This window comes from Takifugu flavidus, chromosome 15 (genome assembly GCF_003711565.1).
Source record: "Takifugu flavidus isolate HTHZ2018 chromosome 15, ASM371156v2, whole genome shotgun sequence".
NCBI lineage: Eukaryota > Metazoa > Chordata > Actinopteri > Tetraodontiformes > Tetraodontidae > Takifugu > Takifugu flavidus.
This window is the reverse complement of record NC_079534.1, coordinates 15,144,786-15,165,207: the sequence shown is the minus strand read 5'-3', so window position 1 is coordinate 15,165,207 and position 20,422 is coordinate 15,144,786. Positions and strand designations below refer to the sequence as shown.

Below are 20,422 nucleotides of genomic sequence, written 5' to 3'. Positions count from 1 at the left end.
CTGCTCAACAGCCCAGTTTGTTCACAAAGTGTATTTTTGATCTCTGAACATGTTAAGAGAACCTGTCTCACCTGTCCTCCCCTCACAACAGCCTTTTTGGTTGCTCTCGGCTACAACAGCCGACGGTGCTTCTGAGAAAAGCTACGCTAACCTCTGTGCTTGGGGCATGTTCCAGGGTGGAGATAGAAGAAAGGGCTTTGCTGTTGAACCATGACTAAGCCTTATTTCTCTCGATAGCACTTGGACAAAAACATCCCAGAAAACTCTGCAGTTCCACGTCACTGCCAACAGAAGCTTTCAGGTAAAGCACCCTGAAGGGCTCAAGGCTGTCAGGAGCCAACCAGCTTGGTTGGCTTTTTTATCCCATCTGAGAGAAGCTGGCGCTACAGAAAAGATGCATTTATTACTATATTTTCTCACTTTTACTTTCCACCACATGGATAATTAAGGATTGAATTTACTATTGTAATCAACTTCATCTTGTCAAAGCCTTCAGATACTTCTGTTAAGATCTGCAGACACACGACTTAAGCTTATTTTACTGAAGGTCGGTAGTGGAGTTGGAGAGCTTCAAACAAAGAACAGGCAGAGTGAGCACAGGAGACGAGACTAGGAACTAGCAAACCCACCAGCCACAGAGCGTTTGTGAGCCGAGCTTGTTACCACCGAGGGGAGACCAATCAAGATGGAAGAGTGGAGCAGCCTTATAACACCAGGCAGGTGGAGATGATTGTCCGGAGATGAGTAGCAGGTGTGCAGCTCATAAGATGGGCGTGAACCGGGAAGTAGCCCCACCCAGCCTGGAAGTAGACAAACGGGGGAAGACTGACCAGGAAGAGACGGGAGGAGGGGAGGGAACACTCGGGAAAACTCCTCTTAAGCTCATTCCTGACAGGCTAGTGCAGCCACACTAAACTTGGAGAAATTCCCTCGAGATTATGGCTCCACGTGGTATTCTAATTTGAACAGCATTAAAAAAATCCCTGTTTAATCATCACTTGAGTTGTAGTGCAACCTCTGGACCTTTTGTATTTAATATGAACGTAGTGTTTTACTTGAATTTGTTTGTGGGACCTGCTGATTGAGATCTTGATGTCTCCTTCAGGAGATCTTGATGTCTCCTTCAGGAGATCTTGATGTCTCCTTCAGGAGTTTCATGACCTCATTCTATAGGATGTGATTCCAGTCTCACCTTACCTACGAGTGAAGACCTTACATTCCAATGATTGGGTTAGATGAGGAATGACAGCACGCTGCCACCATCAGACTCGTTAGTTGTGTCTGAAACTGCTTCGTTTGAGAGAACTATTGCTCAGAATACTCGGTTCTTGTTAAAAGTCCCACAAAGAGGCTCTTTCACTACAGCCACGACTCTTTAGAGCTGAGATTTAATGAGATCTGATCAGCTGATCTCCTTTCTTTACTCCATGTTTGGAACTCCATCTTGTCTTTCAGTTTCCAGAGCGACATCTCTCTGCGTGAGAAGACCACCTTGGTCAAGAGCGTTTCAGACACAGATGCCAAACGTCTGGTGGTCCTACCCAAAGGTGTGGACCACTGGACACACAGTCATTATTCATTTCTTTATGACTAAATGTCAAAGTCTGTGGTTTGATTTTCAGTTTCAGAGTTAAAGAAAGTCTTTGAAGAGGCTGTCAGGCAGGATTTAGGAATGAACAGGTACTTTAGGAAGAACAAAACAAGTTCTGTCCTATTGTTCATATTTGAAAAAATAAAGCCTCCTGCCTTGCTGCTGGCCTTGGTTTTGGCAGGAAAGAGAGGATAGCTCGACGCCTGGAAGGGATCGAAAGTGACGCTCCTCCTGCACTGGTGTCAGGTGGTTTGGTGGCCAACAGAATGTTGGAGGAGGATCCACCCCGGTACACTCGTGCCTCTGATCCTGGTGAGCCTTGTGTCAGAGGTAAGAACCCACGAGCATCACGGCACCAGCACCGACTGCTGCAATACTTTATATTTCCATTCATTCATAACGATTTCACTGTTCGTTTTTTCTTACTCATCAATTTCCCACCAGTTCTACAACCATTTTTAATACTCAATCATTTCATTAACTTAACTAAAGAGAATCATGAGATAATTATGTGACAGGAGACCAAGCCAAAGCTGGTACGGTTCTTTGAGGTCGTCTTGTCAGAAATCTCCAAATCAAGAGGATAAAAAGGACCAACTATGGCATTGTTCTGTCAAATGCTAATATAGCTTTAGATTTAGGTCAAAAGTCACGTGCAAAGGTTGTATCGAGTTTGGAGTGGTGAATTTTTACCCTGTGGGGTTGGAAACCAACACCACCACCCCACCATAGGTACCTTTTCTGTTTTCTGCTGACAGGAATAGGAATATTATTATACTATAAGCAAACAACATGTTAGCTGTAGGTTTTCACACGTTGTGGGTCTAATTCCAATGACCTGGGTCCTCTCCTCAATGCACAACTTTCAAGCCTTTTTACGGCTGTTTAAGCAAGACTTAACATCCGGTAACCAGGCTGGTGGTTGCTGAACATGCGTAGGGACTTTTTGTGAAGATAAAATCTTCTTACGTGACTTTTGATACTAAGGTAACACCATAAGCTACCTTCTGATTTCAGTTAGCAGTGATAATCCATATCCCAGACTGATGGACTTTCTTTCAAATGCCACATTAACGTTACACATGCGTAGAGACTTCAGACGTTCTGCAGGGTGATTCTAATGTATGTGCCACAGTGAGACACTACAGCCGCGAGGAGCTGGAGGCCCCTCAGAGGCCATCAGATCACCTGGACAAATCACTTCAAGCCAAAAGGGCCGTTGACTGCAGTGGACCAGAGCCATTGTTGGTGTACGTAGAGCCAGTAAAGTTCTCCACTTCTTCTGCACATACATGTGGCCCCTCAGACTCCAGCCTCAGTTCCAAAGCTGAACGTATAGCTCGCTACAAAGCCGAACGCCGCCGCCAGCTGTCTGAGAGTTACGGCATTCTCCTGGACCAGGAACCAGAGACTGATACACCTCAGTACCGTCCGTGGCGTAATCCAGATCTTAGTGATGATCAAAAGACCAGCAGGCACGACAGAGACAGACAGGAGGCAGCTGAAGAAGGACAAGAGCCTAGGGTGCCATACCGCTCTGGGGTGGGCAGAGTCTACATGAGGAATCAGCCAGATCAGCAATCCACTTCCCTGTCCGATCTCAGGCACTCAAACCAGCCACTTCTTCAGGAGAAATCAAAAAGATTCTCTGAGCAAGAAAAAGTGATGAACATCAAGAACTACCATCATGGTGGAGTTCAGGAGAATTCAAGAACAAGAAGTAAAAGCCAAGAGCAACATGGCCTTCCTCCACTACAGCCACAACACCACCAAGGCGAAGTCCACCATGAGCCCGGTAGTGCTTCCACCAAAGACAACCACAGCCTTACAGGTGTACCAAGTTCCCCTCGCAGCTCCCGCCGGGCCTCCCTGCCTGCCGCTCGGTACGGCATCTCCCCTGGAGATTTGTTCATCGAGCAGCAGGCCCAGAGCATCCTCAACAGGCAGGGGTGAGTTGATAAATGTGCGCGTCCATCATGGTTGTGAGCAAGCACGAGATGCTCTCATCTATGCTCAACGTTCAATGAACACAGATGTTTGCATTATCTTGTTCAATGATGAATTACTGCTGATGAAAATGATCCGATGTCTGGTAAAATTCTGGTTTTATGAAGCTGTTTAAAGACACTCCACAAATCTCCCCTAAAAAGGGAGAAATATTATAAAGGAGAAAAATGAACAGATGAATTGGAATCAATGCTCAAGATGTACAAAACATCAACACTAAGGCATGAAAGCAGAAAAAAAGAATTTGATTTTATTAAAATACATCACTTATTACAGCTATAAATGTATTTAGGTTCCGTTTTTGGGGAACAAATCCACTCTAATAGGGCTTTTCCACAGACTCTTCTCAGCTCTGCTTGACTCCACTCAGGTTCTCCACAGTCCATAGTATCTGGCACCAGGTGCTATTTTAGTGACTACTTGGCTGTCCTAAGCCACCTTCTATTTTGGGTTCTAAGTGAAAGGAGTTGAGCCACAAATGTCGTGTCAACAGACTGCTGGTCGCTCGTTGGCCAGGTAGTGGTCCAAGGACAGGGTGCAGATGTTTCTGCTACCTTGGTATGGCCACCTCATCCACATTGAGCTGATACTCAACAGTTATGGAAAAGGACCAAAACTGAGTTGAGTCAAGTCCAGTAGAGGCAAATAGGTCGAAATCTGTGAAATGGAAAATACCATAATCACACAAGAATTTCAGTTTTGCTTATTCGTTCTTCTTCCTCAAGAATCCGAGCAAAGGAACAATTGTTCTCAAATGAAAATATCAAGAGGATTTCTGACAGGAATCCTGACAGGTACCAGGCCAACAAACAAACCATCAGGCCCTCTCAGCAAAGGACTGTTTCCCAAGCCCAGATGTTGCCAGCATACCTCCCTGCTCATGACCAAACAGCCTTTCAACGCTCCTCTTCTGAACATCAACACTCTGGCCTTGAATCTCAGCCCTATTTGAACATTCCTGTCCCTGTTGGCTCTGGCAAACTTGCTGAGCCTCCCAGCGTGCAGCCACGAAGAAGAGTTAGTGCTGATCAAATCTATGCAGCCCACAGAGAGGCAAGACTGGAGGCCAGACAGGCTCTGAAAGATGAGGCCCAAACAGAAGGTCTGCTCAAGAGCAGGAAAGCAGTTCTGCCCTCAGAGATACGCCGAAGGGAAAGGAGTGTAGAAGATCATCATAGAGGCCACCATGATGACACAGACCAACAAACCTACAGTCCAGAACATAGGAGGAGGAGTTCTGGCGAGGAAGCCTGGGCCCAAGAGAGACCGAGGGAAAGGGGAAGAGACAGAACAGTTCAAAGGATCAGAGAAGGCAGGAAAGAGGTCCTGTCCAGCCGTGATGGTCAAGAAGAGAGAACTCCTACATCGTTGAAGCCGTCCCAAACTGCTGGAGGTCCTCAGACAGGTTCACATCATTACTCACAACTCCAAAATGTACTGCATGTTCCTTCAGAACAACAACAGTTGGAACACATAAAGAAAGAACCCAGCTCTCAGATGCAACAGCAAGATCAGAAACTACAAGCTCATTTAAGACAACAGCAGGCTCAAAGACAAGAACGGCTCAGGCAAGAGCAAGGTGCACAGCCCAGGATCCACTGTGAGCCCCGGCAGCAGCAGCAGCAAGGTCCGTCAGGGCAGCACGGAGGTGATTCACTTGTCTACCTCCAGAAGAGCACATCTGCTGCTCAGAACAAACAAACACACGTGGAAATGAGTGGAGGACCCAAACCCAAGACACGAACCCGGTCAATGTCTGATATAGGTGTGAGGCAGCATTCTGCCATGTATCAGGTGGAGAAAGCAGCAGCCAGCAGAGAGTCCCTAAGAGGTTTCCATCCACCAGGGGTGGTCAATGGGGACGTGGGCACCCTGGACACCAGAGTGTCAGTGGCACAGCTGCGACATTCTTACCTGGAGAATGCCAACAGGAGACTGGATGTGTAGGTCTACTGGCATGCGTATGTGTTGCATCATGGAATACTCGCTCTTCTCAACTGCATGCTGCAAACTTCCTTTAGCTCGCCAAGTTTTTCCATATGGACATTCATTGGTTTGGGAAATTGTATATAATAACATTTCATGCTATGAATATGCATTGTGGCCCATTTTACTCCTGTTGGATGTCTTGGTTCACATTGAGGAACAACAAATACTCATCCAAAATATCTGTAAATAATAAAACACTTTTCTTACTTCCATTCCTAATATTCATTATTGCAGCCTCACAGACTTTTATCTGAAATCTTATCAACAGTAATTGTTATAATTATACTGTTTTGTAGGCACCACCAAAACCGACCAAACCTAAAAACATGCTAAGTTAACATGCTAAGCTAAGCTAGTGGCCAGGGAGCATGCCAGTCACTGGAGGTGTGTCCGTTCTGTGTGGTGGAGTCAATCAAACCTGATGTGGTTTCTAACGAGATCGTTTTTACACAACTCATCCTATAACCCCCCCCAAAGAAAAAGAAATTTAGCTGTAAAACATGTCTCTCTTACACTCTCTGTGTTTAAATGCGTGCATCACTCAAACAGGGAGAGCATGAAGGCAGAGGTGTCAGCCATGGATGGAGATCCCAGTGATGGAGACAGGGCTGTGCGGAGGCCACGGCGCTACATCACTCCAGGAGACAGTCGCCTGTCAGAGAGGTTTAGGACCCAGCCCATCACCTCTGCAGAGCGCCTGGAGTCAGACAGGTAGATGATGGGGCATCCCCTGCTCTGTGCATCCTGCATGCTGATGCCTCACCTGGTTCTTCTTGCAGGACTCGCGTGAGCCCCTCTCAGCTGCAGAGCACTGAAGGTAAGTTCAGGAGGATGCACCCAGAAAATGGGAGGACACCTGATGACAATGGCAGGTCACCTTCAACTCTGACTGTTGACCATCATTATTTCATCAGATGAAGAAAAACTGGATGACAGAGCAAAGATGAGTGTGGCTGCCAAGAGATCTCTGTTCCGGGTACACCTCCACCTTACACACATTCAAACTCAGATGGTCACATGATCAGGTGATCACAACGTAATGACGTGTTCCTCCAGGAACTGGAGAGGTCATCAGAGGGAGCAGTTCCCAAACCACGCTCTCGAAATGCTGCAGTAGAAAGGCGTCTGAGGAGGGTCCAGGATCGTGCCCACACACAACCAGTCACCAACATGGAGGTGGCCAGTGCTTCAAGGTAGAATGGACTTGAGCTGCCAGTAATTAAGAAAATAACTGCTTTTAATAGAGCCCTCTGTTGTCTCCTGGGTTGCCTGGAACTCCGAACTCTTTGTTTCTATTCTCTTGAAACTGGATTGTCAGTATGTTGGTTTTGGTTTTACCCCTTTTTGTGCTTTTTTGTACTGAAAAAGTGAAGCAGCCACATTGTCCCAAAGTCTCCTAGCTGTCATTAGCTCATTAGTTTAGTTTTGAGGTGGAGAATGCACCTCACGGGTCTGCAGATGAAGGGACGAGACCTTTTGACCTGTGATTCGCCCTCTTGGTCACACTTCTGATCGGCCCATCCATGATCTGCCATGTGCTCGTTCCTCACAGTTATGAGGGAAGGCTATTGTTCCTGGTCACAGTAACTAACCGTCCTAATCACAACATTACTTTCTGATATGAAGCATTTCAAACAAACAGCATGTCTGACTTTCTATGGCCTCTGGTGGAGAAAAGGAACTAACTTATCTGATCATGGTAACCAGGTAACCAGACCTATGAACACTTCTGTCCAGGAGGACCATGTTACTATAACTATATAAATGCAGTCATGAGAAAACAAATCAGTGACTGGCCTTGAATGAGAACTGTGTTGTAATTCTGTAATTCTGGACTTTATAGTGTCCATGAAGGCATCCAAAGACAGGTCCTGATGGGACAAAACATCAGCGTTGGTGCTGGAGGCCACCCAGCAAGGCTACAGCGGTAGAGAACATGTTCCTTTGGGGTCTACGATAACTCTTTAATCTGTTGGACATTTCTGGCCGTGCGAGAGTTTAAAGGGGTGATCAGTTGATGACCAGTGATACTGACTTCACCTGCCAGAGTTCAGAGCATCAATGGGTGGTGCACGTGGCCCCAGAATCCTCCACACACTTCAGTGCTTCTGCGCTGGTCTCTTCCACATGCGCTAAGCTAAGCTAAAGGAGAAGTCATCTGTCCTGAACGGGCAGCTGTGATTGGTTCTTTCTGCTGATGAGCAGGTGCTGCTGTCAGCTCCTCGTTGCCATGAGTCTATGCAGGCGTGTGACGGGGGGAAGGTTGTTGCCATCTACGGAGCTTTGAGTGTTCTCAGCCACTACAGAGGTGCTTTTTAAATACAGTGTCTTCACCTGTGTCGTTGCCCAGCATCCAGCACTCTGAGCCAGACTCAACCGTCCAGGATCACGAGAGGCAAAGCCAGAAATCATCTCAGGTTTCTAAAGCTGGGGTGGAGGGAGACCCTCTGGAGAATGTGTCAGGGGAGCCTGACATGTCCACGCTCAGCCTGACAGAGAAGATGGCTCTCTTTAACCGCCTGTCCCACGCTGCAGACAGGAACACGGAGGGGCTCCGAGGAGACTCCCGGCTCCGCAGGGCCAGCGCCCGCTTTCAGACCCAACCCATCACCCCAGGAGAGGTGGCCCAGGTTTGAAAGTCTCCATCTGTCCAAGACACAAGTTTAATCAGTCCTAAATGTGTAGTTTTTGTGGAACCAAAATCAAAATATGAGCAACCTGGTGTGGGTGCGTTTTAAAACAGTGCATGAAAGGATCATTTGATTATTCAGTGACATTTTTGTTTGTGAGTCCAGAATTTGTGCACATTGATACTGAAGCAGAAGCTGGTTTAGGGACGATATGCTTAATATCCTGATATTGTTTATTGGCTGCAAGAGGCAAAGACAAATCCCGCCCATAGACCAGCCGCTAAGGTTCAGATAGTTGCTGAGGCCTTTGAGACCAGACAAATTTAGGAGCTTCCCAAAGAAGCCTTTATGAACAGACAAGTAGACGAGTTTTCTGCTGAGATTTGGTTCACAACCCCCAAATCATCCAGAGCAGCGGTCTGATCCTCCAACCTTCCATCCACTCAAGCTTTCTCTGGCAGTGTTGTGGGACAGGTGTCTAATCAGTGACTGGTGTTCACACAGGACGCTGGCCCGCTGCCTGCCTGTGCAGGAGCCAGTCTTAGAGAACATGTAAGCGCCTGCTGCCTGTGCTGGCCTGACTGAGGAGTGGCTCTTCTGACTGATGATTGAGCTCAGCTGCATTCAAATGGCAGCTCCTTCTGTAGCCGCTGAGCTAAACTCTGTGCTTTGTGCTGCAATGCCAACAAGGTTTTTACACCTCAGGTTGCTGTTTCCTTTACTCCCCCTCCAATGATGCTCATTGCATAACATGCACAGAAATCATGGAGCCGCATGCTGGTTTGTTCAGGCTTCTTTCCATCCTGCATGAAGTACAAAATAAGACAGTTATCCAGGGAGTCTGTGGGTGGATGACTCTGGGTCTGAGAGCATCATACAGATTTATACGGAGGTTCCCTAACCCTAACCCTGGGTAAACTAGTACCATTGCTTGTGTTTATGTTTCACTGGGACAAGCTGGAATCCAGGCAAAATAGCAAAAAAACAGCTAGTGAAGCGAAATGTTTGTATTGCTGCTATTTTGCAAAAGACTAAAGATTTGAAAGCATTTGTTAACGCTGTGCTCTGTGCCGGCTCACCTCCTCGTCCACCATCACTATTGTTTTAATATTTTTATCTTCATATTCTGAGGTGAATCCTGCTTTTTCTGCAGCTGAAAAATGGAGGTGTGGTCAACCTGGAGCCCCTGTCAGGCTCCCTCTTCCTCCCTGTGACAGCTGAGCCCGCCCAAGCCTCAGTCACCTCAGCGACCGTCACACCAGGCAGCAGCGGCGTTTGCAACGAGGACCATCTCAGTCCAGGCACATCTGCCATCATTTCCTGCAGCCCGGCCCAACAACGGGCTGCCAGCAGCCACCAGCAGAGGGCGCTGAGGTATTTCTCCATGACTCAGAGCAGAGAGCCTGGCAACAGTGAGACAGAGCCCAACATCTCCCCTTTCCCTCCTTCCTCCACTGCTGGACTCAGACAGCAGGAGGAGAGTGGGAGAGAGCATCCTCGGGAGGAGGAGGGGGTTGAGGGGCGGCAACAGGGAGGAGCCAGTGAGGAAAACCAAGAGAGCAGCTCGAAAGGGAAGTCGTGCTCCCCCGACGTACAGCCACATCCTCAACACTCTTGGCAGAGGGGCGAGTCAAAGCCTCTGACCAGCTGGAGCGGCATAGTGGGAGACTCCCAAGAGAGAGGGGAGCAAGGAGGAAGAGGGCTACACCTTCAAGAAGCATCCAGTAAGCAGGGGCAGGACAGGAGCTACGGCCCGGCAGGCGTCTCAGGTAGGAGGATTTGTTGACAAAAGAATCAGAGATATCAGGGAAGGAAATGTTTCTCATCATCCTCATTGTCTAATGTGAACAGCCCCCCCACCACACACATGTGTGCCATACACACACACACACAGACACACACACACACACACACACACACTGCTCCCAATGGGGGTGTTTGGTTTATGCAAACATGTCTGAGGCTGCATCTAATTAGCATTTTTTCTATGTAGTATTGCCTCCTGGCTCCTTTGTCTAGAAAGAAGAATGTTCATTCTACTTGTCAGCTAACAGACATGAAGGATCTATAATTGTGTGTCCTCACTGTCCTGGTCCACAAAGGGCTGTTTGCACCACATGAACGGAGCCCAGGCTACAGAATAATGGGACTGACCTGTTTTTATGTGCTAATGCACAGAATCTCTGCCCGGTTGCCAGGCATGCACACGCACATCACAAGTGCTCTGAAAGAGTGTGGAAATGTTTCTCATCACATTCGTGGAGGCAGAGGACGGCTGGGGCAGGACGGAAAGCTGGATTTCCCTCTGCATGCTGGGATATGCATCAGAATAGTCCCCAAAACAAACCTCATACTGTCTAAAATGACAATTTCTCCTTCAAATGTGATTAGACACATCAACAAATCCTCAAAGCTGCAGTTAGGGTCAGGGCCACAGTTGTGTGATAAACTGTTACTCTCATTTCCTGAAGCACTTTAGCTTAGCATTATAAAATTGCATTCTTACAGGAAAAATGATAATGATTATAGAGATGGCGTGCACTGCTCACATCTTTATTAATACTAATGATGACGTTTTTAGTGAGAAACATTTATAATGATGTAATTTCTTATAACTTGTGATTTGCTGTTGTAGGCAGTCATTAAAGACCATTAGCATCATGCTAATTCCCATTCGTCTTTCAGGATAGGTTTATGTCCATGTGTACAAATTATGCTCAACTTCAACTTCAACTTCAATTTCACTTTTGGATGATGAACATTGTGAACCTTTATTGGAAAAACAAAGCAATTATCCTTTTTTTGAACAGGGGTAGGGGTAGGGGACAGTGTTTGTTTAATACTTTGCTACATTTTTGGTTCCATTTCACATAACTCAGACTCACACATTATACAGAAAAATAAACATTTTTAAAAATATTTTGTCACTTTTCTCTCAGATGTGCTTCATGATCGTGGACCTCCAAGGCCTCCCGTAGCTCAATTGTCATCCAGGACAGCATCTGAAAATCTAGATGACCATCAGCACCTGCAGCAAACCTGCACCCAGCCTCCTAGAACCTACCCCAAACCCATCACACAGCAGCCTCCTCCAACTCTCCCAAAGCCTCCATCAGACATCACACCACAGCCCCCACCATCTTTAGCCAAACCTTTTACTCAGGCCTCACAAACCCAGCTGAGGCTGCAAACCTTCAGCCAGCCTCTGCCTAAGCCATACCTGCAGACATCTCCCCCAAACCCACAGCCCAAATCCCAGATACCCCCACCAACTCCTCCCAAACCCCAGGCTTTGCCTCAGGCACTGGTCAAGTCTTACTCTCTAACCCTGGACCACAGTGGGGACTTCAACAGGTCAAGTGTCCTTCCTGGAGATCTGCTGTCCCCCACAGAGTCTGAAGACATACTGTTGGACAGGATGTCCTCCAAACAAATGTCTATTAAGGAGCGGTGAGGAAATGAGTCTGAATTTGGCCCTTTTACTAGTTGAGTGATGATGATGATGATGATGATGATGATGATGATGGCTCTGGTCAGTTACAGCCCATGATAATAAACTCCACATATGTTTGACACACCCTTTGCATTTCCGCACCAAGACCCTTATATGGTGGAAGTATTGGCTACATTAAGCACCTACTCAGCACTTGCTCATTAGGTTATGAGGGGATTTCTTGACTAACTTAATCCTTCATTGGGAATTCAAATTCTAGAGGCATGAAAAAGGAAATATCAACCCACTCCTGAAAGGGAAAACTTGTACTAAAACATTTCTGAGGGAAATGTGCCATTCTTCAGACCATTAGTCATTACAGAACAAACATCCTGCAGGAACACTGAAACATTTAGGGTTAGGGTAGAGTTAGGACTAGGGGTAGGGATAGAGATCAAGTTAAGGGCAGGGTTAGGGGTAGGGGTAGGGATAGAGATAAAGTTAAGGGCAGGGATAGGGGTAGGGGTAGGGGTAGGGATAGGGATAGAGATGAGGATAAGGGCAGGGATAGGGGTAGGGGTAGGGATAGAGATCAAGTTAAGGGCAGGGTTAGGGGTAGGGGTAGGGGTAGGGATAGGGATAGAGATGAGGATAAGGGCAGGGATAGGGGTAGGGGTAGGGATAGAGATCAAGTTAAGGTTAGGGGTAGGGTTGAGGGTAGGAGTAGGGGTAGGGTTAGAGATAAAGTTAAGGGCAGGGATAGGGTAGGGGGTAGAGGTAGGGGAAGGGGTAGAGATAAGGTTAAGGGTGGGAGTAGGGTTGGGGGTAGGGGTAGATATAAGGTTAAGGGCAGGGGTAGGGTTGGGGGTAGGGGTAGAGATATGGTTAAGGTAGGGGTAGGGTTAACCCTAGCTTTCACAGTTGATCTCGGCAGTAACCCAAAATGCCCCAGGATGGCAGGATTTCTCTACTAGCTGACGTATTTTGAGATTCTTTTGTTCTTGGTCAGTTAAGTTCTTCAGGAACAAAAGAAATCTACAGAGAACAGCTGCAGATTCCTCAAATGTCCTCATTGCTTCAATGTCCACACTTAAGCTGTGGGGATGACATACTTTCCTCTACCCTGCACCCATCAGCCATGAATAGATCTTTTATTTGCTGTGAAGCAGAAATGTCTGACCTGGTTTTCACCCATTCCAATGCTCAAGTGCTTTCAGTGTCTGTTACCTTTTCAAGTGTTCTCAACACACTTTAAAAAGGCAGTTGACAGTTTCAGTTTGGTTTGTAACCAAACCCCATGTTCTTATCATCATCATATCATGAGAGATGTACGGACCAGTCCCAAGATTCACGTTCCTAAATGATATTGTGTTTGGTTTGGGGTCAGGGTGGCGCTGCTCAAGAAGAGTGGTGAGGAGGACTGGAAGAATAGGATCAATAAGAAACAGGAAGTAGTGAAGGCATCCACCGAGCAGCAGGTTCAGTCATGGCACCCAGACCCAGCTGCTGTGGAAAAGGTCAGACACACCATGAACGCACACACTAAAACACCACTAAAACACACGTGTGTGTGTCTGTCCGTCCGTCTACTTTTGTAATGTACATTTGTATCAGATGAACTAGGAAAATGATGAATCTGTGACATCACCGTGGTTTAAAATGAGCAGAAATAGAGACGGACCATTATGCTGATATGAAAATGTTTGCTGAAGAAACTACATTGCAGCCCGAGCACTGTGATCACCATGGCAACGCCTATCCTCCCTCCTAGCTAAGTGTTGCTTTTCTCTCCATCATCCCCATTTCCTCTGTTGTGTGAGCTCAGCGGTCCGGACCAGCGAGCAGCATCAGCTCCCATACACTCCAGACATTTGGGAAGGTTTGGGTTTCATATAAAGTCTGAAAGGTCTCCAGTCATCTGCTGACTTTATCTGTAGACATCTGCTGGAGAAGCTTAACTAAGCTTCCAAAGCTGCACATTAGTATTCTGCTGGCTGAACGTGGCCAGTTAAGCCCTTGTTGGTAAATCCTCCAGGCAGTCTCACCTCCTGGAGCCATCAGAGCACTAATGTCTCACTCCTCCTTCTCCTCCCTGTCTCACCCACCCAGGAAGAGCAGGGAGACCAGTCCACCACGTCTGCTTCTGAACAGCTGTGGGTAAGGCCTCACCCCATCTAAACGTCTGTCTGTCTGTCTGTCAGCCTGCCTGTCTGCCTGCCTGTCTGTCTGTCTGCTTATCTCTCTGTCTGTCTGCCTGCCTGTCTGCCTGCCTGCCTGTCTGTCTGTCTGTCTGCCTGTCAGCCCACCTGGTTCAGGTCCTGGAGCTCCTGATTAAACCCTTCCTGAGGTGTCTGGTTCAGGTCCTGAATTGTCCTGATTAAATCCTGACTGAGGTCATTGAATGAGCCGCTGGTGGTCGTGGAGCTGAACCCTGATGGATGTTTGTGAGCAGATGCAGCAGCTTCATCTTGGCTCACTCTGCCTTCAGTCTTCCCCCCACTGTGTTGAGGTGTCACGCTACCAAGACACCCTTGTAGAACTGGGGGGAGTAAAACGCTGCTCTGTGGTCATCACATCACCTCTGATGAAGATTCACATTTGCTCCTCATTTTCCCCTTTTCTTTGACTGTTTTCCTCCACCTCTGACTCCTCAGGAACCCGTCTTCTCCTCCACATTCTCTCCTCCTGTCTCTCTGGGTCAGAAGTGTCAGTACATTGACCATCATATTCAGGTGAGAAGGCTGCTGCTACCCCTCTGCCCCACAGATCCTTCAGGCTAGAGGACATTCACACCAGTGCCCCAAACCTTTTTACTGGATCGTCTTGTTGATCCAGTTGTTTTCCTGCTGTCTGTGCAGAAACCCGTGGGAGAGGATGAGGCCCAGATGACCATCGTAGAGAGAAAACAGATGATTTCGGTTCACGAGGATGCCTGGAAGACGAAGGGCAGAGGAGCAGCCAATGACTCTGCTCAGTACACGGTGGCTGCACGGATGGTGCAGAAAGGTCAGCAGGCTGTCCAGAGCTTTACTGTGTAACAATAATAAAGTCATCATTTCATCACTGTCCTCGTATGGATACGTCCATCTCCATCGGCATCACCATGTGGTGTCTAGGGTCAAAGATGGTGGCGACGCTACAAAGTCTGTGGAACTCTCTGGTTCCTGGCTCCATAGAGCTGCTGGATATAGATCATATGTATATAGATCAACATACAGACAGTTGAGTGGGGGTGTTGCCCCAGATTCTTTATGCTGTGTGGGTGACTGTGTCATGACTGTGTCGGTGACTGTGTCGTGACTGTGTCGTGACTGTGTCGGTGACTGTGCCGGTGACTGTGTCGTGACTGTGTCATGACTGTGTCGGTGACTGTGTCGGTGACTGTGTCGTGACTGTGTCGGTGACTGTGCCGGTGACTGTGTCGGTGACTGTGTCGTGACTGTGTCGTGACTGTGCCGGTGACTGTGCCGGTGACTGTGCCGTGACTGTGCCGGTGACTGTGTCATGACTGTGTCGTGACTGTGTCGTGACTGTGTCTTGACTGTGCCGGTGACTGTGTCGGTGACCGTGTCGTGACTGTGTCGTGACTGTGTCGGTGACTGTGACGGTGACTGTGACGTGACTGTGTCGTGACTGTGTCGGACTGTGTCGTGACTGTGTCGTGACTGTGCCGGTGACTGTGTCGTGACTGTGTCGGTGACTGTGTCGTGACTGTGTCAGGACTGTGTCGTGACTGTGCCGGTGACTGTGTCGTGACTGTGTCGTGACTGTGTCGTGACTGTGTCGGTGACTGTGTCGTGACTGTGGGGGTTCGTGACTGTGTCGTGACTGTGTCGTGACTGTGTCGTGACTGTGCCGGTGACTGTGTCGTGACTGTGTCGGTGGCTGTGTCGGTGACTGTGCGGTGACCGTGTCGGTGACCGTGTCGGTGACCGTGTCGTGACCGTGTCGGTGGCCGTGTCGGTGACCGTGTCGGTGACTGTGTCGTGACCGTGTCGGTGACCGTGTCGGTGACCGTGCCGGTGACCGTGTCGGTGACCGTGTCGGTGACCGTGTCGTGACCGGTCGGTCGGTGTGACCGTGTCGTGACTGTGTCGGGACTGTGCCGGTGACTGTGCCGGTGACTGTGCGGTGACTGTGTCGGTGACTGTGTCGTGACTGTGTCGGTGACTGTGCCGGTGACTGTGTCGTGACTGTGCCGGTGACTGTGCCGGTGACTGTGTCGGTGACTGTGTCGGTGACTGTGTCGTGACTGTGCCGGTGGCTGTGCCGGTGGCTGTGTCGGCGGTGGCTGTGTCGGTGACTGTGTCGGTGACTGTGTCGTGACTGTGTCGGTGACTGTGCCGGTGACTGTGTCGTGACTGTGCCGGTGACTGTGCCGGTGACTGTGTCGGTGACTGTGTCGGTGACTGTGTCGTGACTGTGCCGGTGGCTGTGCCGGTGGCTGTGTCGGTGACTGTGTCATGACTGTGTCGTGACTGTGTCGGTGGCTGTGTCGGTGACTGTGTCATGACTGTGTCGTGACTGTGCCGGTGACTGTGTCGTGACTGTGCCGGTGACTGTGTCGTGACTGTGCCGGTGGCTGTGTCGGTGACTGTGTCGGTGACTGTGTCGTGACTGTGTCGGTGACTGTGTCGTGACTGTGTCGTGACTGTGTCGTGACTGTGCCGGTGACTGTGTCGTGACTGTGTCGGTGGCTGTGTCGTGACTGTGCCGGTGACTGTGTCGGTGACTGTGCCGGTGACTGTCCCGGTGACTGTGTCGGTGACTGTGTCGTGACTGTGTCGGTGGCTGTGTCGGTGACTGTGCCGGTGACTGTGTCGTGACTGTGCCAGTGACTGTGTCGTGACTGTGTCGGTGGCTGTGTCGTGACTGTGTCGGTGACTGTGCCGGTGACTGTGCCGGGACTGTGCCGGTGACTGTGCCGTGACTGTGTCGGTGACTGTGTCAGTGACTGTGTCAGTGACTGTGTCGTGACTGTGTCGGTGACCGTGCCGGTGACTGTGTCGTGACTGTGCCGGTGACTGTGCCGGTGACTGTGTCGGTGACTGTGTCGGTGACTGTGTCGGTGACTGTGTCGTGACTGTGCCGGTGACTGTGTCGGTGACTGTGTCGTGACTGTGTCGTGACTGTGTCGTGACTGTGTTGTGACTGTGTCGGACTGTGTCGGTGACTGTGTCGGTGACTGTGTCGTGACTGTGTCGTGACTGTGTCGTGACCGTGTCGGTGACTGTGTCGTGACTGTGTCGTGACTGTGTCGTGACCGTGTCGGTGACTGTGTCGTGACTGTGTCGTGACTGTGTCGTGACCTGTGTCGGTGACTGTGTCGTGACTGTGTCGTGACTGTGTCGTGACTGTGCCGGTGACTGTGTCGGTGACTGTGTCATGACTGTGTTGTGACTGTGTCGTGACTGTGCAGGACTGGCGGCCTCGTCCTCGGTCATCAGCCCAATCTTGGCTCCAGTCTGCAACAAGCTGAAGAGCAACACGTCTGCTGTCAGCAGGCCAGCAGAGGGTGAGAACAAGCTGCACTTGTACTGTCCAACACAACAACACTTCTTCTCTTGATGAACACAAGCGCACTGACCATGAAGATGCATAAGTGAAGCAAACAGCTTCTGCCTGAGGACTCTTGACACCATTACTGAGGCTAAAATGATTCACTCACAGACATTGAGGCCAAAGCTGACATGGAATCAGACAAGAAACTGGACAAGCTGGAGAGCTTTCTGGGTCGTTTGAACAGCAAAGGTGTGTATCCCACCAGAGGTGTGCATGTCACCAGCCACTATCTGCTTGACGGTCAGTGTTTGGTTCTTCTGGCATGCTGTGCTCAGTGGCAGGTCTTCAGGAAACCACGCTCACAGTCACTGAGAAGGCTGTGAAGGAGGTCATGAAACTTGATGATGAAATCTTCTCCAAGTTCTACAGGCACGTGGCAGAATTCCCTCACAAGCCAACGAGGATTGAATTCAATGAGGACTTTGATGCCATTTTTGGTTCTCAGGGTCCAAAGTGAGTAAATGCTCAGACCCCCCCAACCAGCACCACCACATCCCGTGTTCATGAACAAGCCTGCTATGCTCCTCTGCTTCCTCCCAGACTGGCTTCAGCCATGATGCTTCATAAACGGTTGGTACGGCCGTCACGGAATGTTCCGGCCTCCAGGAACCCTCTGAAGCTGCTGGCAGCCAGAGAAGACATCAGACACGAGTACACGGAGCAGCGTCTGAACGTGGCTCAGCTGGAGACCAGGAGGATGAAGGCGGAGAGGAGCGATCGCACGGGTGTGTGTTTCGGGTGTATTCCATGGAAACGTTCCTTTGCAACAACCTGTTGGCCCTGTTGTCCCTGCAGATAATAAAAGCTCGGAGTACTCCGAGGCTGCGCTCGCTGGTCTGGCCAGTCAAGAGAAGTTCAGCAGCGTGAGTCTGCGTAACGTCACCACCTCCGAGCAGACGTCCAACAACAGCGCTGTGCCCTTCAAGAACCTCATGCTCATACAAGTCAAAGGTCATTCGTTCATAAAGGGATTGCCCTCAAGAAAATGATAATTGTATTAAAGGCCTTTGTTTTCCACAGGCCGTCGCCATGTTCAGACTAGATTAGTCGAGCCCAGAGCATCATCGCTCAACAGTGGCGATTGTTTCCTTTTGGTCGCTCCTGAGCACTGCTCTGTCTGGATAGGAGAGTTCTCAAACATCATCGAGAGAGCCAAGGTACACACACACACACACACACACACACACACACGCACGCACACACACACACACACACACACACACGCACATACACACGCCTCATTTCTCTGCCATGTGAGAAACTATGATGGTTTCCTTCTGTAGGTAATAGATCTGGCCAACTACATCCAGACAAAGAAGGATTTGGGCTGCAGAGCGAGTCACGTGCACACCATCGAAGAGGGTGTCAACACGCAGGCTCAGGATACGCAGGAGTTCTGGAATATTCTGGGAGGGAAGACGGCTCACCAAGGTGGCCCATTGTGGCGATGCACTGCTGCTCAGACTGACTCTGGTGGGTTCCTCTGATGTGTCTGACCATTCTGCAGGCGCTGGTCCACCTGAGGAGGACGAGCAGTTTGAAAACGCCATCGTGGAAACCAACTGTATCTTCAGACTGCTGGATGACAAGCTTGTTCCTGAGGATGATGAGTGGGGGAAGGTCCCTCGCAGCTCTCTGTTGAACTCCAAAGAGGTGAATATGACTTCCTGTTGGACCACAGACGACATTTGTCTGTCATCATTTGTTCTTCCTGTATTTGGATTGAATATGTCAATATGTCATTGAATATGTCAAAGCCAGGTCAGAGTCTTTGTCCACTCTGAAGTCTGGATATCAGTCCAGTTCTGAAAAAGGTCCAGACAGACTCGTGTCTCTTTGTCTCTGTCCTCGTCTGCAGGTGCTGGTCTTTGACTTCGGCAGTGAGGTGTACGTTTGGCATGGTAAAGAGGTGACGCTTGGCCAGAGAAAAGTCGCCTTCCAGCTTGCGAAACACCTGTGGAACGGGATGTTTGACTACACGTGCTGTGACATTAACCCGTTAGACCCTGGAGGCTGCAACGCGCTCATACCCAGGTCAGGAACGCCGTTGCTGGTTGGGGTCAGGCCCCGCCCTCCTGTAACACACCTAGAGACGACCCTAATTTCCCTCATCTTCACCGTTCGTGACAGGAAAGGCCAGGGCCGTCCTGATTGGGCGATATTTGGTAGACTGACAGAGCACAATGAGACGATCTTATTCAAGGAGAAGTTCTCAGACTGGACAGACTCAAAGTTGTCCTCTCCAAAGGAAGGCATCAGTGTTGCACCTGAGCCAAAGGTGAACGTCCAACACAAAGTGCTTTCTTCCCTTCCTTTGTGTTTGGGTGTTGAATCCTAATTGTGATCTTTGCTCCCTCAGGCTCTGGAGGCGCCCGGGCGACAATGCCAAGCTTATGACGCTGCCCTGATGCTGCCCGTCCTCCAGACCTCCGTTTCTACCATCATAGATGGGGTAAATGTTGGACGTGGACATGGCTCACTGGAGACTGAAGACCACATGAGGACTCAGGAGATCAGCACAGTTTCTGTAGACGTCTGGCATATCTTGGAATTCGACTACAGTCGCCTGCCGCGACAGAGCATTGGCCAGTTCCACGAGGGAGACGCCTACGTGGTCAAGTGGAAGTGCATGGTCAGCACTTCAGGTAACAGCTGCAGTATTTATACCCAACACTTGTTTAGTCTACCGTTACCGTAAAAAACCTTTTCTCAGAATTACCTGCTCATTAACTGGTTTTTGTTCTACTCTGATTGGACCTGACTATCTATAACAAAGTGGCCTGGCTGCCTGTCACTGTGTTCCAGTTGGGCGAAGGCAGAACCCAGAGGTGAGGAGCACTGGTCCTGGCAAGGAGAAGTGCTGCTACTTTTTCTGGCAGGGTCGCCACTCGTCTGTCAGCGAGAAAGGAACATCGGCACTGATGACAGTGGAGCTGGATGAGGAGCGAGGAGCACAGGTGCAAGAGCTCACGATGCTTGTGTAGCATCACGAGCTGCTGACGGTTGGGTGACGCAGGTGAGGTTTGCATTAGTGTTAATGTGGCTTCTTGGCTCACAGATTCAGGTTCAGCAGGGAAAGGAGCCTCCATGCTTCCTGCAGTGCTTCAATGGAGGGATGATCATCCATGCTGGCAAAAGGGAGGAGGAGGAGGAGAACTCTCAGAGTACACTTCCACTCACACTAGTGTCATTTAGGGATAGGGAACAGCA

General features: G+C 49.3%; 1 protein-coding gene across 7 annotated transcripts in view; it reads left to right on the top strand.

The window, feature by feature from the left end:
• LOC130538816 (supervillin-like) overlaps positions 1-20,422 on the top strand; it is a 29,850-nt gene that overhangs the window by 5,003 nt on the left and 4,425 nt on the right. For 3 of the 7 annotated variants that reach the window (XM_057056734.1, XM_057056732.1, XM_057056730.1), the window contains exons 2-32: positions 238-301; positions 1,456-1,547; positions 1,623-1,680; positions 1,773-1,921; positions 2,727-3,540; positions 4,324-5,541; positions 6,137-6,298; positions 6,367-6,404; positions 6,502-6,563; positions 6,644-6,780; positions 7,938-8,217; positions 8,722-8,769; positions 9,371-9,986; positions 11,157-11,667; positions 13,038-13,167; positions 13,760-13,807; positions 14,305-14,382; positions 14,509-14,656; positions 17,070-17,165; positions 17,321-17,401; positions 17,488-17,665; positions 17,753-17,937; positions 18,008-18,163; positions 18,233-18,369; positions 18,496-18,643; positions 18,720-18,865; positions 19,071-19,246; positions 19,343-19,490; positions 19,572-19,857; positions 20,018-20,169; positions 20,271-20,376. In XM_057056734.1, the coding sequence (XP_056912714.1) occupies positions 1,673-1,680; positions 1,773-1,921; positions 2,727-3,540; positions 4,324-5,541; positions 6,137-6,298; positions 6,367-6,404; positions 6,502-6,563; positions 6,644-6,780; positions 7,938-8,217; positions 8,722-8,769; positions 9,371-9,986; positions 11,157-11,667; positions 13,038-13,167; positions 13,760-13,807; positions 14,305-14,382; positions 14,509-14,656; positions 17,070-17,165; positions 17,321-17,401; positions 17,488-17,665; positions 17,753-17,937; positions 18,008-18,163; positions 18,233-18,369; positions 18,496-18,643; positions 18,720-18,865; positions 19,071-19,246; positions 19,343-19,490; positions 19,572-19,857; positions 20,018-20,169; positions 20,271-20,376 (6,442 nt within the window). In that variant the 5' untranslated portion in view covers positions 238-301; positions 1,456-1,547; positions 1,623-1,672. The remainder of the gene's footprint in view (positions 1-237; positions 302-1,455; positions 1,548-1,622; positions 1,681-1,772; positions 1,922-2,726; positions 3,541-4,323; positions 5,542-6,136; positions 6,299-6,366; positions 6,405-6,501; positions 6,564-6,643; positions 6,781-7,937; positions 8,218-8,721; positions 8,770-9,370; positions 9,987-11,156; positions 11,668-13,037; positions 13,168-13,759; positions 13,808-14,304; positions 14,383-14,508; positions 14,657-17,069; positions 17,166-17,320; positions 17,402-17,487; positions 17,666-17,752; positions 17,938-18,007; positions 18,164-18,232; positions 18,370-18,495; positions 18,644-18,719; positions 18,866-19,070; positions 19,247-19,342; positions 19,491-19,571; positions 19,858-20,017; positions 20,170-20,270; positions 20,377-20,422) is intronic. The other 4 variants (XM_057056733.1, XM_057056735.1, XM_057056731.1 and 1 more) reach the window with 4 other exon arrangements.